The following is a 19344-nucleotide window of genomic DNA, read 5'->3' as shown; positions in this document are numbered from 1 at the left end:
GTATTAGATTGTCCATATTATTGTGAACAAATTCAAAATTAAACGCTTGGGCTGCGAGGAATTAAATAAATAAACTATCTAACCTATTGTCCGACATCTCAGTCAATTACACTCCATACCTTACAGTAGTTTACTTTTCCCAAAAGTATTTCATACAAAGCGCAAACAGGCTGCTTACCCTTTTCTTCCTTTCCTTTCCATCCTTTGCTTTTTCCCCATCGCTGCTGTACTTCGCTTTTTTCTTCTCCTCCTCTGTTTCCTCCTCCTTCACTGTTGCCTCAGAGGATGCCGCTGACATGAGGTTACTCACACCGTGGAGCAGGCTCGCGCCGACCTTCTGGACAAGGGCTGGGTCACCACCCTTCTGTGAGCTCATAAAGTTTGCACTGCTTTCTAACAGGTTTACGGCTGTCTCCTGCAAATTTGCAATAAAAAGGTATTTAGCTGAGATTTTCTTCAGGGAGCGAGAACTTCTGAAAGATATCCTAATTTATTATAATTTCTTTGATATCCGGAGGGAAGGTTTGTTATGGAAATGCATATGGTACGGTATACTGGCGCCACATATTTACGAGCACTTAAAGCAAAATGGAAATTGGTCGTCGAATATATATATAAAAAACTCTCCACCTTCATAAAACATTATTCGGGCTTGACTCTATCCGATTCTCAATTGGGCTATAGCCTGGAATGCAGACGTTTACCCGCTGCTTTTATGGCGAAAAACCGGCATGGTGCGATTCGTGGCCGCTATCTTGAATAATTCCAAGATATCGTCCGTAAAAGGTGCCACCCGTAAATAGGGACACTGAGGCAAAAATGTTGGATCGTATTTAAGAAAAAAAAAGACACTTACCTGGGAGTCTTGTGATATCTCGTCCTTTTGTCCCGTTGCCAAGGCAACGACAGCAGACACCTGGGTAACCTCTTGGAGACTTTTGACATTCACCTTGGAGATCTGGTTGATAATCCCTTCCTTTAGCTGTGGATGAAGAGAATGTGCAATCAAATAATGGAGTGACCCAGCTTCTGAAATGGTTGACGTTCTTGCCGGACGGATCGATGGCCATCCTAGAGAACCCAAGGTGTCGGGGTCACAGGCGCGAGAACGAGGCGGAACAAGGCCGGCGAAGGGGGTGCCTTCTCCTCCTCTCCCCTCCGCCACTTCGTTCTCGCGCCTCGTTACGCTGATCTCAACACCCTGGTTACTCGAGGATGATCGCCGACAGACCTGCCTTCCAGATATTACTGAAAGCCCAAAGCAAAGACAATAGGCCCTGTTACCAATTGGTCCTATACCAAGCACTTCAATTTTCTTTTAATAAAAAAAGCAATCAAAGTTTAATAAGTCATTTAAATTGAAATACAAACAGATTTAAATATACAATTTAACACTAAAACATGCTTTAAACACCATGCAGGTTTAGGAGCTAGGGAAGAATAATACCGTGCATATGATTAAAATGATTAAGGTGGATGACGCATGCAGATGAAGAAATTTAAGTTTTTAATGTTGCATTTAAAGAATTTTATAGAGCTTGCAGGTGTTACGGTCCATGAAAAACAAAAAACACTCAAACCTTATCAAACAAAGGACCAAGGGCGGTGCAACCTCGAGCCAGACGGTTTTACAACCAAGCGAAGAGCATTATGCAAAAAGGTGGAAGATTAATCGCTTGCTCGCACTTGTGGATAGTTAATGGTGCCTAGTCTACACAGCACTTCATGGAAAATATCCGACTCACTCTCGTTATATGCTAGGAGCCTGTTATAAATACGAGACGACAAGAAGTTTTTTTTTTATTCTGGAAATGGCAGTTGTCTGCTACTGAATTATTTAAAAAAAAACATCCAAATTCTTCTACTATATCTCATTAAACCAATCGCCCAATATCGAAATTTAGAAAATGGCGAGTAGTAGCGAAGAATGTCGTTTAGTATAAAAAAAACAATAGAAAATAGAGAATAAATCAAGTAGCCCGCATAAAAATAACCACCAAGCCAATGCATTATGGGTAGGATTTCGGAGTGTCACTTCCAGCTCCTAGTACCAGTGGAAAAAAGGTGTTTAAAAGTGAGAAGAATCAAAAGACTTTTTTGCGATTATTAAGGTTACACGTGCTTAATGTACTTACGTACGAGAAAACTCTATGTGCTTGGATGGCGTTCTGCATAGCTACAATTAGATTTTATACTTACTTTCTTAGCTTTTTCCTTGTTAAAGTTATACTTTTTGCGCATTTTTGCCCGTTGTTTAGCCTAAAGAAAGTAAGGTTATCTGTTTACGTTATCAATTAATGGTAAGGGTTAGCATGCGGATATCTTTATAATCCACTGACACATGCCTGGCTTGAGCTGCCAAAATCAACATCAATTAGAGATACTGTTTTATATTTTTACTAGTATATTTATGAAAATAATTTGTGAACCAATTATTTACTAAATTTATAACCAGATCAAGTCACCACCAACAATAAATATGAGATACACGAATATAATTTAGCATGCATGATCGCCGAAATCATCATGCATCATAATAGTTAGTATTTTCATTTATTTATTGATTCAATATATATAGCATGCACTTAGGCTCTCGATATCTGTTGATTTAGCCTAGTGTCTATTTGAATCCAGTAACAAAACATCAACATACCACAGACAGACAGACAGACAGACAGACAGACAGACAGACAGACAGACAGACAGACAGAAAGACAGACAGACAGACAGACAGACAGACAGACAGACAGACAGACAGACAGACAGACAGACAGACAGACAGACAGACAGACAGACAGACAGACAGACAGACAGACAGACAGAAAGTATCGGTCAAACTGTTGAAGGAAAATATAAAGTATTGGTTAGAAAGAATTGTGGACAAGTAAAGGGACAGAGTCGAGAAAACAAGGACTGCAATGAAAAGACCAAGAGCACACAAGGAGTCCAATACGTCATAGCAAAGGTAAACGTGCGTCAAGGGGGAAAGTGACTCTTAATCGTTAAAGACGTAAAATTTGATTCCCCCACCCAGGATTTTTCTTGGGGGAGGGAGGGAAGGGGGTGCGAAAACTTGGAACTAATTTTTCCAGGAGGGCTGGGGGGAGGTAATGAGTTATCTCAACCAATCTGATACCCCCCCCCCCCCCATTGAAAAACAATGCCTTTGCAGTATTTCTACGGGACGTTTATTGTCGGATTTGGCTACAAAAAAGTTTGACTTATAGATTGGTGACATACCAGAGTGATCTAGCTTATACTTTATAGTTTTGTCTACAAATAGCACGTCTATTAACTGGAAGTGGGCTTTAGGTCTGTTGTGTAGGGTGGGAGGGGGGGGGTGCGTTCTCTGGGAACGGGCCTGTGCATCTACAGCAGCGGGAAATTCAAGCCGTTCTTATTTCGAGTTCGAGCATGAAAAATCTTACTTCAGAGATATTCAGCCAAAGCAAGTTTTGGTGTTTTTAACTTTTCTTATGTAAAGGTTGCGTGAACAATAAAGCTGTACAATGGATAAAAAAACCCATAAAGCATGAGAGTTAGAGAGATTTAGAGAAAAGAGCGGGGAATAAGAAGACCGAATTATCTGAAAATCAACACATGCATAGCGAATCACACATACAGATTGTTTGTCTTTAGCGTTGATCCCTCCCTCGCTCTTGTCGACAAGGGAAAGGACCGCGTAGGCCATCTGTGCCGCCTTGGCCACGTTGCCACTCTTCATAAGCGAACTCATCTGGCTATTTTCGCCGCTCGTCAAGCTCATAAGAGTACTGGACACATCACTAGCTGGCATCGGCTGAACCTGGGAAATACGAACAGGTCAAGGTCATGCATCACTGTAATAACTCATTTTTGCTTAATTTATTCTTAAGCAAAGACCCCCACCCCTCCTCCCTGCGGAGGGAATAAGAAAATACCGAAAGGGGGAGGGGCCGTTCAGTACCTATCTACATTGGGGTAAAATCCCGTTATTTTTTCCATTCTATTTCCATTTCCATCACGGTAGTTTCCTACGTCACTATAAACGCATCGATTATATCCGTACCGTTACGGGTAGAAACTCGGTGTAAGATGCACCAAGGGCGTCAATGATGAGAACTTCTATGATAATTTGGTAGTCTACGTCAGCCTCACCCACGGGAAGCATGGTGGTGATACTAGTCGAGTAGGTCTTGTCCACCACAACCATGCCGGTGACAGTATGATATCTACAGTCAAGCAATGCATTTGAATGCATCAACGAACAAATGAGTTGGTGGATAAGTCATAAAATCATCAACGAGTTGTCGTGTCGAGACTCTCTACCCCTTTACCTCCCCCTGCCAAACAAATTCGCCAGCTACGCGGGGTTATTGCATGGGTTTGTTTAGCTCTAAGATTACGCAGAAAACTGTGAATATTGGCATCTGACGCGAAAAGCAAGTGCGAAAACAATCAGTACCTGAACTCATAAGATAAAGGCAAATCCTCGTCCTTAAATCCTCTGCAGGATATATTGTACTCCGTCGTGACAGCTCGGCCAACTTCTGGCCTGATGAAGCAACCGTCTTCATCCATTGCTGGATAAGGCGCGGAATTGGTGTTGAACTCAATCATGGCAGTTTCCGACGTCCCGTCAGGTAGCGACGCAATTACCTTAACTCTATAAATATAACGGCACTGGATCACAACATACTATAAATTAAATCTGAGAGTCAATAACTCATCAAATTAAATGATAAAAAAGATGCAATGAATAAAGGAAGCAGAATTCGGAAGCTTTAACAAGTCTTTTAACACTTTATAAATGACTTATCCTGATGAATGTCTTGCTATGAGTGTGAGAGCAACGTAACTACGACTTACCTATAACGCTGATCAGGTGCCAAAGAGTTTTCAAACATGTTCACCTTCCCGATGAACGCGATTGATGGACTATCCAGCTCAGTTAGAATGCGCCTTTCTAGATCCTGAACAAGTTCAAACTTGCCACTCTCGCCGAATGGATCGATCGTGTACAGCTCCCACATATACTTTTGGACCGACCTGCAAGTAAGTCCCTTACAAGCCGACTCGATGACCATTCGGTTCTGAGGACTAACCTTCACTGCGCAGTTGGAAGTACACCTGGGTTTTACAACAGCAACAAAATGCATTCAACGTTGCATCTAACACAAAAATAGGCCCGTAATCATGCATGTAGCTACTGCAGCAAGTATTTACAACTGTAATGTTATCATATATCTCTAGGTTATTTCTTAGTATAATCATACTATAAAATTGATAAACGGCATGACTCCCAACGTTGCATCTAACATAAAAAGGACCACTGGATATTTAGACATGTAGCTCGACACCATGGCTCGACACCATACAATATGATATTCGCAGCTTTTTAATCTTGCATTATGATCGATATTAAACAAATTTTTTTTCCAATTTCCCCCGCCCCCCCCCAAAAAAAAAAAAATCCTGGGTACGGGCCTGCAGCCACTCTGATTTTGATAATTTTAACTTTACAAGATCCCTTATCACGAGATAGCGGTTCACCAAAGACTCGCCTTGGAAGAAATGTTGGTTATGGGTTTTTGTTCAACCTAGATGATATTCTTACCTCAATGAGACCGTAATGGAGGAGTTTACGCGTACACTGTGCTCAACCCACATTTCTCGTGCTTCACCTGGATAATTCGATCGTACAATCAAGCGGAACACATACATCACTTTCGCCGGGAGCATTTCTTCTTTGATATCTAGCATAGGCTCTGTGGTGTTCAGAACCCCTGGCCCATACCCATAACACCCTCCCTTATCTCTAGGCCTTCCTTCTGTGATCGTATCTACAGTCTGAACCATACTGATGTTCTCAAAGGTCTCACTCTGCCTTCGGCAAAGCCACGTGAAAGTCAAAGCATTGTTCTTAAGAAATGGTCTGTAAGGGTCAAACGAGGAAGTGCCATCAAGGATGATGGGTCCAGCACCCTTGATGATGTCCTTTGGGCCATCGATCTTCCCCACTATAAGGGGCATACGGTAGCTGACAAAACCAAAGTCTGAGCTTTCTGCTCCTTCTTGGCTTTCCATTTTTGCTGTAAATCGCACGTAGATGAGTCCAAGGCTCCAGCTCCTGGGGGCGATGTTTAGAGACTTAGATCCCAGGCCAAACGATAGCGGCGGTAGTAGCTGTTTGGTTGAATGGTCAACGCGAGACTGTTCCCACACGAAGACTGTGTCTTGAGTGACATTACAGTCCAATATCACGTTGGCCTTCAGATAGTTTTCTTCGGTTATATAAAAGACAGTTGGGTTGGCGGACGATTTGCTTAGTGTTATTGAGACATTCGGTGGGCGACATTGAACATCCACTGAAACAAAACAAAAACGTCATTCCATGCAAGGCTGTAATCTCCTGTTTTCTCCCCACCCCCATTTTTTTAAAGGTGAGCAAATTCTCACCTTCGCACTGTGCTGACGAGAAAGAGAGTGAGAAACAAAAGGGGAACGTTGGGAAATAATGGAGCATAGGTCAGGCCCGTACCTAGGATTTTTCTTGTGGGGATGCAAAATCCGAAAAAGTGGACCTAAATTTTCCAGGGGGGGGGGGGGGGGAGTTCTCTGATAAATATTTGTGAACACCCCGGAAAAAAAATATTGCTTTTATCCTTTTGCAGTATTGCCACGAGATGTTTATTGTCGGATTTGACTACATACCAGACTGATCTAGCTTATGCTTTATAGTTTTGTCTACAAATAGCAAATCTATTGAGAACCGAAAGTGGACCTTCGGTCGTTGTGTGTGTGTGTGTGTGGGGGGGGGGGGGGGGGGGGGCGTTCTCACCCATTTGTAGGTCAGAATAACATTTTGCGCTGAATCAAATTCAGGTACTTTATATACTTACAGGGGTACTGTACAGTCAGATATGAACTGTCAAACATGCCTTGGGCATCAGAGATCGCGTTTTTCAAGGCTGTAGTGATATAGTGTACACTGGCCTCAATGCAGTCGACTTTCATTCGAGCCACAAGGTTCATGTTACCCTGGGTGGACTTTTCAGGCCTAGACAAGTTAAACACAACGTACACAATTACGCCGAAGTTAAATATCCCTTCCTCCCCTTCACTTCCTCGTCCACTGTAATCTAGGTTTGCTTTATTTAAGTCACTTTCTGCTGGCTGGCTCTTCTTCGGGGTTATTCGGAAATGTTCGGGAAAAAAAACAATTCCGAATAAGAGCCGTCTAGCAGACAATCTACTCCAATGCCTTAAATAAAATCCATTCATTCTTATTTAACCTTTGGTTTTTCTATCTCATACTTATTCTCATCATCCCCTAAACAACCCTTGATCTTCCTATTTTGATCATATGTACCTTCTTAAAACTTTACTTGATCTCACCTTACTACCCCCCTACCCCCACTCTTCCTTTCCCCTCAAATCGTTACGGCAAAGCAATTCCGTGTATGATAAAACAATTATTACAAAGCTTAGCCGCTGGAATCAATCAAATCTTACCGGAATTCTAGGAAATTGCCACTTAGATATCCGGGAACTCCTTTTAAAGCGTATGCAATCTACAGAATACAAAACAAAATTGAAGACGTTAAAACAATAACAATAACAACAACAACAATAATAATAACGACAACAACAACAACAACAGCAAGGGAAACAATAATAATAATAATAATAATAATAACAACAACAACAACAACAACAACAACAACAACAACAACAACAACAATAACAATAATAATAATAATAATAATAATAATAATAATAATAATAATAATAATAATAATAATAATAATAATAATAATAATAATAATAATAATAATAATAACAATAATAATAATAACAATAATAATAATAATAATAAATCAATCGAAGTTGACATGTATTTGGGAGCGTGCCTCAAGACTAGTGTCCTGCTTCATGGACTTGTAGATGGAGCTTGATGGATCTACGTAGTCTGTGGTGAATCGTGCCCCTCGCACCATCACGGAAACCACGAAGTGATATCCTACAAGTAGAATCATTTTTATTTGGTACTAGCGCTAGCTATAATCGTTTCATTATAATCAACACCATCACGTGTCGCCATCAGCATCATTATGATCATCATTGTCATAACATAACCACCACCATCATCGTCATCGTCTTCGTCATCATCACCATCACCACCACCACCACCATCATCATCATCATCATCATCATCATCATCATCATCATCATCATCATCATCATCATCATCATCATCATTCCCATCTTCTTAGTCAAATGTCAGTTGTCATCAAGATAACTATCACCATAACCGCCATCATCCTCGTTGTCATCATCAACATCGTTACCATCATAATCTTCGTAGCCACCATCTCTACTGTTCAAAGCAATCGCACAATAACAAATACAAAAAGCAGACTAATATGAAACCACACAATTATAATTGAAATGTAAGGATAATATTTGTCACCACTAACTATAGATAACGGTCTGATCATACCATCGCGAGTGACGTACCTGGCTCGCACCCATAAAGCTCCAGTCTCAACGCAAAGTTCTTTTCGAACTCTAGCGGCATCAGCATAATGGAACTGGCGATGGTCGGCACAGGGACCAAGTTGAACTTGGCAGTATTTGCATCTCTGTTACCAGCAAACGTCTGAGAAACACATCATTTTAGCATTAGTCTTAAAATGGTAACCACTGAAATATTTTTTTATCGACAAGTGAAAGTGGACAGGTTTCTCATAAGCTTGATTTTACAGGGAATTAGTGTCGGTTAATACGGCCATTGAATTATTTCCCAGCTCGATTATGCTTAGCGAATATTGTTAATCACCACACCAAAAGATTTCTTGAAATGAGAGAAGCAAAAGATTTCAATAGGCAAAAAGGCTTCGCTGTGTGGGACTAGTAAGATCACGCTGTTATGAAGGAAATATTTAAAATACATTCAAAATTCGTTTCTGGCGTGTCGGTTAGATGTTTGCTCTCATTTCTTGTTCGAGATTTCTCTTGTCAGGCGTTATATCGTTCTCTTGAAGTTGTATTTTTCTTTTCTAGCTTTTGATAAATCAAATCGCCTGACACTCGGTAGTTTGCTTAACGTGGATTTCATTACTGTTTGATTAGGCATGCGTGGTGAGTGTTTGGCGAAACCCGTTTCCGTTTGCCTTTGCCAAGCACGGTGGCAGCTTAACGATCGACTTTATCCTTAGCTTACCGTTGATACATTGTCTTATTTTTGTACAATACCATAGACAAACTCTTCTCGCTCTTGAAATTTTTACGGAGGAAATTTGTTTTAGTCATTTATTATTGGATAGTTAAAGAGGGCCAATCACACCGCCATTTCACACTCCCGCACAATACTTAGTCATTTAAAGAATCCATTTCCATCTATAATAATTCGAACAACAGAGAAACGTTTAATCAAAAAATTGTGGATGGTCATTTTGATTGGTAAATTTTCTTGCAAATGTACCGTTGTATTTTCAAGTGTAAAGAATAACAAAGAGTGGTTGATCGATACTCTTCAATGTTCTTCCCAAAGTCGTCCTTAAAACAAGTTTGGCCAGTCCATTTATAAGGTACTAAAAATTGAGCAGCATAGTAACTAGCTCTAGGATAGGACGCTACACGGCAGTGCTCTAAATTGCTTTAGTGAGGACTCTCCAAAGTTGGCTCCGTAACTTTTCCGGGATGGCGATGTTCCTTCACAATATTCCGAAATTACCAGCCTCCCGCTAGTCATAAGTGCGGTATCTCTACCGAATTTGTAAACAAGATCGCTAGTGGTTCAATTATAAAACGAGGCCAACGTTTGTCCAGCCCTCCACCCTCCCCCCCCCCCCCCCCCACACACACACACCAACACCATTAGCACATACCAGAAACCCTCGTTATAAGACTTTTTCTCCTAAGAACGTTGTGTGTCCAAAGGGATATAGATAATTATGTAATTCTTTATGGCACACCAATGTCATCAGTGGAAAATAGCAAACTGCTTTTACTTTGCAGAATAACAATGAGCCATGCAAAGCATCAGTTTCCATCGGCTTATTTGAGCGAGTAACTAGGATACTTTTATTATTATCAGAGTGCTATCATAGATGATTGCAAAATGTCATACCTAGTTGTAAATAAGTCATATCTAGTAAATAATAACAAAAAGTGGCTTAAAAAACCCTAGAAAGAATTCGAGAAAAAGTTCGGATTTTTATTTGTGAAACTGATAAATCCTGAATACACTGTTTCCCTGTTGTTTAGCAGCGGGACCACTCACGCACTGCTACTCACTACAACTGAGCCTTCTTATAATCGAGAAGTATTCTTCGATTCTTAAGGTTCAGTCGCGTCCACGTGTGTGAATTAGCAAATAACACATCAATAAAAATATCATGATTAAAACAAGGCAGCATTAAACAAGGCAAAATTTACCTAAACGCGTTTGTTTAAAAGCGGATTAAATCTAATCCACTGTCTCTAAATGACTTTCTTATCCAATATCAGAACCGGTCAAAATCCGGATAGACTGCAAGTACCAGGTCCTAGCCAAATCCTTGATGTAAAACATCGTACCTTAAAATCTTTCCGCCAATGAGTAAACAGGACAAGAGTGACAGATCTAAGGCGGGAGTTTGCGGTTACTTGCTGACTCTGACTTTGCTTGGATAAAAAAAATGCAAGCTGTGGCGCCAACAGTTTGGTCAGTTATTAGCACAGGTTGCCTCGTTATTAAAACATCCGTCACGTTTTGCCTATCAAACAAACCAATTTTTCTTAAAATTCCTTTTTTTTTAACAGAAAGGCGCACGAGACAGTTAACAATATTTGGTTGGTTTTTGAGAGAACAATTTTGATATAATGACAACATTCATCATTATCTATAAAATTTAGGACTCTCCAGTATGAATATTTGATATCTATAAATACATGAATTTAAGGTCCTATATTCGTTATATAAGGTAAGATATTCGGCGGCTATGCGACGCAAAATGCATTGCAGAATGCAGACAAAAAGGCGTTCTTCAATCAAATCGTGTCATCAAAATGTTTTGATTAACGGCGGAGAAAGAATAAAGCGGGGGTTTTTACATTCGTTCCCGACAAAGTAAAAATATATATTGAAACAGCGGGGTTACCATAATTGTTTATAAGAAGAATACCAGATGATTATATATAGTCATTTGCTATCTTTTCCGTATAAAGATACACAATTGGAAAAATTGATAGTATAAATGGGTTATCGCAATTCTTGATCTTCGCGAGTTAAAGCTTCCTGATAAACAGTGACCTTTATTCAAATTTCGCCTCAAGCGAGTTGTCAAACAAAAGGAGAAACCGTTACACTATTGCTAAAAAGCCTCATGGTATAATGGCGACATAGTAAACATTACCATCTGAATGCTAATTTATGAGATAGCAATTTTAATCAGAGGCTATGCCATTAACTACATTTCGAGCTATCAAGGTCTAAACTTGTAAAAGATCCATTGTTTCGAAAAACAAGACGGTAGTTTTATGAGGTCGTACATTATAGAAAATGTTTATGCAGCTTGTCAATGAAGACCCAATAGCAGATTGTATTAACACCAAAACCACCAGTGCCCCTAACCGTTTGTTTGCGTACATTTCCAGAAATTTACAAAAATAGAAAAAGAAAGTCTTCGTGGCGTATATTCTAGCCACTTCTATTCAGATTTGTTTTGTCGGCTTGAGGCAAGTTATTTGTAATAGGGAATAAATAATGTTTTTTAGAGTAAAATCAGCATGGTCATTGCGACATAAAGTAGCGTAACTTTTGAAACGTTGCATGTAGAAATGACAATAAAAAAAAAACAGGAAGCAAAACTCTATGGTGGCAGCGTAAAATTACCGATTTTATGCTTTGTACATCTGCGAGAAACGGCAAGATGTATAAAAATCGGAAAATAAGAAAGACGTTTTTATGCGCATTCTTTCTCACCTTTAAATTCCCTAGCTGATCCTCGAAGTACAAATAATCCTTCCCAGTGGAATACAGCACCATGTACTGCTTGACCCACTCTCCAACATCCGGGTCTCCATAACCCTGCGTTGCTATTCCGGTTATCACAAATTTCCTTTTAAGTTCTAATTTGATCCATGATTCTGCAGACTGCCTCAGATTCGCACGGTGTCCGGGAGGCCATGACGTTAAATTGAGTCTTGCCCTGTGGGCCCCGAAAGTGTTGAAGTTGTCATCAAACGCAGAAAACACGGTTATTTGGTCGTCCTTGATTTTCCCACTTGCTAATCCCAATGGGTCCCGACAAGCCGCTGTAAGTAAGAAAATAAAAAAATTCTCAGAAACACTTGATATCTTTATAGTGTAACATTACACAAGCAAACCTGTTATGTTCTCCAGTGGGTATTTATGTTTAGGAGTGCATAGTATTGCTCTGAAAAGCAAAACAGTGAAAAACACGGGCAGACTTCTCATGTTTGTTTCACATATCGACACTTCTTTCTCCGAAAATAAGATATTTAACTTATAGGCGCTACAATTGTGCAAACCCTGACCGTCTGTCAATATATCGGTTACCCATCATAGCTCAAACTCTTTCTCGAGAATGTACCGAACGAAATATCGGATGAACGCCAACCGCTGACCATGTGTCGGCCACAAACCTGCTAAATTTGTTTTGACGGAAATTTTGCTGTGGGTGTCTTTCTTAAGGGAGAAGAGAGAAATGCGAATGATAAATTTAATGAGACAAATTGGAAGCACAAAGCACATTTAAAGGGAACATTTTTAGATAACTCTCCCCGTGGGGTACTTTTAGGAAGGTGACTACATAATGAAGTACATATTTTTTGACTGGTGTGATGTAGAAAGAAAACAAGAGTATTAACAGCAGTTGCCCTTGCATGACAATACAGTGAAAATATATATATATATATATATATATATATATTCCCCCTAAACAACTCTTCTACTTCAGATATTTTTTCAATAGTTTTTTTTTTTTTTGCACAATTACGTGCATTTTTCTGTTTGTTTCAGTTTTTATATTTTTAACTTTAGATAAGAATAGTGGATATATCTTAATAGTAAGTAATAACTCTCGTAACAAGTTGTTTAAAAAAAGCCAGGATGAGATAATTTCGAGATATGTCAAAAGTCTTAAGTAAATCGTGTGGTCTTACAGTTATTAACTGTGCAATAAAACACATTTAAGCGATAATCCCGGTACGTAATATAAATGATAATCACGGACACAAAACAACTTTCCATGCAAAAAAATAATAAATTACCCCTAGGGCAGGGGATTTGACACTTCAAACCTTACAATTAGTAAAGTTAAATGAGTTTTTTTAAAGAATTTTAAAGCAAAGTCCAAGTACTGTTTTAGTATTGCATTTTTTCGTTGCGGAAATAAACATTTCGAAATATGAACCCCGAGGGAAAAAAATCTTACATTCCATCATGCTCCATCATTTTATTAATGACGATTACAGACTTGACTTGTGTATTTTATTTCGAAAGTAGACCATGCTCACTAATTTATTTGTCGTTTTTCTTAATAAATCTGTAAACAAAAATTCCGATTGTCTGAGACAAAACAAAATCTTTCTCTAAAAGATTTTAACATCAGAAGGGAGGCGTTTTGAAATATATGACGTTTAGGATGTCTAAGATGCTCATTAGGAAGCTAACCAGAAATGCTCATCTTTCTCAAAACACTTAAGTCCATAAGAATTTTTGATTTATAGTTACAATATTAATCAAATCTACAACATCTTTGAGTATGCCAAAAGCGACACTTGACAATCATGAGGCCGAAGTCACGTTGAAGGCTAACTGTTAGCTTATTTAAATACGTAGGTTGAATGGAATAAATATTCTCAACCCTCCCCAGTAACACGCGTAGAAAGAGTGAAGGGGGAGGGAGTGAGGAGCCATCTTTATCACTGGCAAAGGAAGCGCAGAGCAGAAAAGCATTTGTTGCACTCCCGCATTCCGGGTGTCCAATCCCGATCTCATTTTTGATAGCTCAAATTCCGTTCCTCACAAACCCCGCGTTAAAATAAGGTCGAATCCTTGGGATCCCGTTTACACAAACCCCGGGTTAAAATAAGGTCGAATCCTTGGGATCCCGTTTACACAAACCCCGCGTTAAAATAAGGTCGAATCCTTGGGATCCCGTTTACACAAACCCCGGGTTAAAATAAGGTCGAATCCTTGGGATCCCGTGTACACAAACCCCGCGTTAAAATAAGGTCGAATCCTTGGGATCCCGTTTACACAAACCCCGCGTTAAAATAAGGTCGAATCCTTGGGATCGCGTTTACACAAACCCCGCGTTAAAATAAGGTCGAATCCTTGGGATCCCGTTTACACAAACCCCGCGTTAAAATAAGGTCGAATCCTTGGGATCCCGTTTACACAAACCCCGCGTTAAAATAAGGTCGAATCCTTGGGATCGCGTTTACACAAACCCCGCGTTAAAATAAGGTCGAATCCTTGGGATCCCGTGTACACAAACCCCGGGTTAAAATAAGGTCGAATCCTGGTTTCCGTGTACACAAACCCCGCGTTAAAATAAGGTCGAATCCTGGTTTCCGTGTACACAAACCCCGCGTTAAAATAAGGTCGAATCTTTGGGATCCCGTGTACACAAACCCCGCGTTAAAATAAGGTCGAATCCTTGGGATCCCGTTTACACAAACCCCGGGTTAAAATAAGGTCGAATCCTGGTTTCCGTGTACACAAACCCCGGGTTAAAATAAGGTCGAATCCTGGTTTCCGTGTACACAAACCCCGCGTTAAAATAAGGTCGAATCTTTGGGATCCAGTGTACACAAACCCCGCGTTAAAATAAGGTCGAATCCTTGGGATCCCGTTTACACAAACCCCGCGTTAAAATAAGGTCGAATCCTTGGTATCCCGTTTACACAAACCCCGGGTTAAAATAAGGTCGAATCCTTTGGACCCCTTTTACACAAACCCCGCGTTAAAATAAGGTCGAATCCTTGGGATCCCGTTTACACAAACCCCGGGTTAAAATAAGGTCGAATCCTTGGGATCCCGTTTACACAAACCCCGGGTTAAAATAAGGTCGAATCCTTTGGACCCCTTTTACACAAACCCCGGGTTAAAATAAGGTCGAATCCTTGGGATCCCGTTTACAGAAACCCCGCGTTAAAATAAGGTCGAATCCTTGGGATCCCGTGTACACAAACCCCGCGTTAAAATAAGGTCGAATCCTTGGGATCCCTTTTACACAAACCCCGCGTTAAAATAAGGTCGAATCCTGGTTCCCGTGTACAGAAACACCGGGTTAAAATAAGGTCGGTCCCGTTTTACCCCTTTAGGACCCTTTCAAAAATTAAAAAAAAAAAAAAAAAAACGCAAACGCAAGCGAGGATAAAGAAGAACTTGTATTTCGTCCCATCGCCGTTTACTTAGCTAAAGATCATGTGATTTCGCGATTCACCAAATTCGCTTACTTCTACGTTTTCTTAGCCTAGTGAAAAGCCGGGCTTAACTATTGTCTCCTCTCAAAATAGATATCAATAATGGTTGCTTTTCACACACACTATCGTTTAAGAGACCAGGAGATAATCTGTATATTTTAAATAAAAATTAAATCTTGAATCTTTTTTTTTGATAAATCGAAAATGATCAAACTGGCTAGGTAGCCCAGAATAACGCCTGGGGCATACTAATTGAGCCATCAAGTTATATATATATATTTTATCTCGCCTTGATATGACTCAGGGCACTTGATATGACTAAATAGTTGACCACGTAACCCACACAGATAATAATAGGGCACGTACATTTACACAGAGCAAGCAATGATTCAACAGAACAAAAGCTGAAATCAAGGGTATATCAAGAGCCTGTGAGTGAAAAAGACATTATTTTTGTAAGTTAATAAAACGATCCGTGTTATTTTATAATATCGAGGAAGAGATATTGTAAATAATTTATTGTTTCCAGTTGAAAATTACTCAGATGACCTTAAATGGGAACTGAAAAATGATTAGTTATCATAAACTTTCAACTTTTCATGGGATGATTAAAAAAAGCGAAAAATAATACGCCGCTTATTCCGGAAAATATTGATAGCATCGTAATAGTCACCTAACCGAAGGGAAAAATATAATGATCCGCCGCTTACAACAGAATCTGCGTAAAATAAATAGCTGTAATTATACCTTTAGTTACTTATTTCCAGCAGGTCCCTCAGGGGAAATTACTTACCATTTACAGTATATGTTTAATATATAATATGTGTATTCTTATACCGATGCTTTATTGTCGTTTTTTTTTATTCGGTGTATTTGTTTGTAAAAGTGTCTTTCAATATGTGTATTTGATTTAGTCATATAAGTAGAAACCCCCTCCCTGAAATACGCGTCGAAAATTTATTTCAGCTATAATTGTAATCGTGTTTCTAGCTCCTCGACGTATCCTTGGCATAATCTGTAATAAATCTTGTATGCACTTAGAAAAGCGCCGCCCTTCTATAAAGCGCCCTTAAGTAATGGCTAAAGTCTCTCGCGGCCTCATTTTTCAAAGTGAGGCTGCGGAACAAGACCCCAAACCAAAATCGAACCAAACACCCGCATATATTCTGCCGCGGATGCTCGTGAATGGAAAGGAAAGAGAGTTTTAAAAAGCGATGTCAAGATTAGTATGCTGCTCCTGCGTCACAGCAAAAAGGAATTGACCAAGCGCTGGAAAAAGGACAAAATAAAAATGATTATGTTTTTCTACGAGAACAACAAAAAGCAAATGCGACTGAAAAAATAAGATCCAAAACGAAAACTAAAACCTGAAAATATTTTTATGCTTTAAAATCTTAAAACTTATACGAACACCTAACCGTTCGCGCATGCGTATGCAATACAGACGCGACACTTTTTGCAGGGACCCAGAATGCCGAGCGCAAAGAGAGCACAGTTCCAGACTAAGGCAACCCATAAAGAACTGTTCTTTCGCGAACTTAGACGAAATATACAGACTACGCGAATGATGGTAATTATCCAGTAGAAGTTTCTTCTCCTAAAAGCCAAACTTATTCAAGTCACACTTATTCAAACATACATTATAAGCTTTTACATATATAATCTTTATCATATATAATATTTTTGTCTTGGGTACGAAAAAAAAAAACATACTTATTTAAAAGCGAGGGAAACAACAATGTGTACATAGGCTTGTTTAGATGCGAGGAAACATACAATGCAACCAAGCTTTTTTAGAGGTACCTGTTAAACATCTTACAATGCAACCAAGCTTTTTTAGAGGTACCTGTTAAACATCTTACAATGTAACCAAGCTTGTTTAGAAGCAAGGTAAACATTAAAAGGAATCCAGGCTTGTTTTAGCAAGGTGAACATTTTAAAACGAATCCAGACTTGTTTATAAGCAAGGTAAAGGCAACCAATCTGGCTAAGAGGAAGGGGAATGTTTTAATAAAATAGTGCACTGTAGCTCAAATTCAAAAAAACAGCATGGTTTAAGGCAAAAATCTGGAAATGTTAATTTTCAATGAAATTTTATTCAATATCAGGTCTCTGTAATGATTTTTAAAATCAAGCCTAAATAAACCTTTTTGTAGCTTGATATCAATTAGTTTGCTAACTTTGGGGAAAAAGATATTGCGAACAATTCATAGATCCGACATGTCAATCACTCGCCCACGAATAGCCAATCAGGATGATGCAAATAACAGGCATGTGGCCCCACAAATGTCCCACAAAAATCCGGCAAAAAAGATTGGTTTGAGATATTTTTCTGCGAAACTGGACAAGCAAAAACGCATTTTCGGGTCAGCGTAGAAAGTGCTAGCCCTGTTTTTTTATTTAACCTTTGACCGGCCATTTTTAGTGTGAAGTTGGGACTCAAATTGCAGAAAACCATGTAAAATTTACTACGAAGAAACGAAAAAACAAAAACCAATAAACCACATACAAAAGCATGTTAAGTCCTACCATTATACTTGTGTTTTGATATTATCCTAGGTTACTTCAATTACATATAAGAATAAGACTGTCGTTTTTATTTTTGCTGTAAATTTTAACGTTTGCCGATAAAACAAGTTAGAAGTCAGGCGTAAACAGCGAATTTGGCTTTCTCTTCTACTTTCCCCCGCAAGTTGACAAAATTCGCTTTGAAAACACATAAACACATAGTACCTACCGGAGAGAGCACCGCTTTATATTATCATTTTCATGTTTTCGTATTTTGAGCTAGATTCGTGCCGTTTCCATTTAACAACCAAACTCGTAGGTATATCCTCTATTTCTATGCTTCTCTACAAGATTTTGAACAACAAGTTTCCATCATGTTAGGTGACCGTGGTTTTTTTTCGTCGCAGGTAAACCCCTATAAACGTCTTCATTTTAGATAAATCCGAGCAGGACTTGACCTCATCCGACATGTTGTACAATTCGTGGGACTTTTCTGGGACATTTGGGTTGCACTTCGCTGGCTTTTATTTGCTGCTTTCTGATTGGATATTCGTGCGCGCCTGGATCTATGAATGCTTTGAATAATTTGTAACTTAAATTAAGCCTCAATTTTAAACGCTTTACGATTAAACATCGACCAATGATGATCCCATTTCTTGAAAAATGAAAACAACGACCCATTGCTAGTTGGTTAGTGTTAAGAACATTTGTATAGAACATTACAAGGATAATCAAATAATTATATTTTTTCGAACTCTTTTTAAATTGTATTTACTGTAGCTAGGTAAAGTAAACGATTAAGCAAAAAGATAATTACTCTGAATCGCATTACGATAAAGTATTATACAGATTATATATACGGATTGTTGACTGCGTCCGATATTTTAATTTACTTCTTTGTGTTTAGAATAAGGACTATAAACTTAAGGATTAGATTACCTAAATATTTCTTTGTCAATAGTTTTCTCCATTCCATACCTTTAGAAGACATTCGCAGTTGATACGTCGAGCAAACAAAAAGACCAATAATGATCAATACATCTCGCAAGGCGAAGATGTAATGACGTGTATAACATACGAAGTAGAATTCCATCCTCGATGGCTTTTGTTTTGTAGTGAGTATCGAAGTGCAGTTGAATGATTTCTCCTTGTTTTCTAACGGGTATCACCTTAAAGATGATAACTCTGGAATTTCGAATTCTGATAACGTATCTCTGATTCGTAACAAATGGTCGAAGATTCATCGGTTTGTATTTAGAAAGTTGCGAGGCATCGAAGAACCTAGAAACTAATATACATCAAAAGACCTCTTTGGTTCATCAAGCAGGGAGATATGGGTCAAGGCGCCCCCATCCAACCTGAAATAATAATAAAAAAAAGATCAAAGATTGCACGAAGATGCTTATTAAAGAA

General features: G+C 39.0%; 1 protein-coding gene across 6 annotated transcripts in view; it reads right to left on the bottom strand.

Annotated features, from left to right (window-relative positions):
- Positions 1 to 19344, bottom strand: part of LOC5520842 — an 89837-nt gene that overhangs the window by 8532 nt on the left and 61961 nt on the right. For 3 of the 6 annotated variants that reach the window (XM_048730791.1, XM_048730792.1, XM_048730790.1), the window contains exons 2-15: positions 18910 to 19289; positions 11951 to 12282; positions 8500 to 8641; positions 7893 to 8002; positions 7495 to 7553; positions 6882 to 7039; positions 5597 to 6347; positions 4849 to 5109; positions 4445 to 4645; positions 4049 to 4211; positions 3623 to 3805; positions 2200 to 2259; positions 857 to 982; positions 179 to 415 (exon numbers count right to left, since the gene is read on the bottom strand). In XM_048730791.1, the coding sequence (XP_048586748.1) occupies positions 179 to 415; positions 857 to 982; positions 2200 to 2259; positions 3623 to 3805; positions 4049 to 4211; positions 4445 to 4645; positions 4849 to 5109; positions 5597 to 6347; positions 6882 to 7039; positions 7495 to 7553; positions 7893 to 8002; positions 8500 to 8641; positions 11951 to 12282; positions 18910 to 19024 (2898 nt within the window). In that variant the 5' untranslated portion in view covers positions 19025 to 19289. Of the gene's footprint in view, positions 1 to 178; positions 416 to 856; positions 983 to 2199; positions 2260 to 3622; positions 3806 to 4048; positions 4212 to 4444; positions 4646 to 4848; positions 5110 to 5596; positions 6348 to 6881; positions 7040 to 7494; positions 7554 to 7892; positions 8003 to 8499; positions 8642 to 11950; positions 12283 to 12354; positions 12640 to 18909; positions 19290 to 19344 lie in introns of those variants that run through there. The other 3 variants (XM_048730794.1, XM_048730793.1, XM_048730795.1) reach the window with 3 other exon arrangements.

The sequence above is a fragment of the Nematostella vectensis genome, chromosome 7 (genome assembly GCF_932526225.1).
Source record: "Nematostella vectensis chromosome 7, jaNemVect1.1, whole genome shotgun sequence".
Taxonomy (NCBI): Eukaryota; Metazoa; Cnidaria; class Anthozoa; order Actiniaria; family Edwardsiidae; genus Nematostella; species Nematostella vectensis.
Note: the sequence above shows the minus strand (reverse complement) of the source record. Positions and strands in the feature narration are given on the sequence as shown.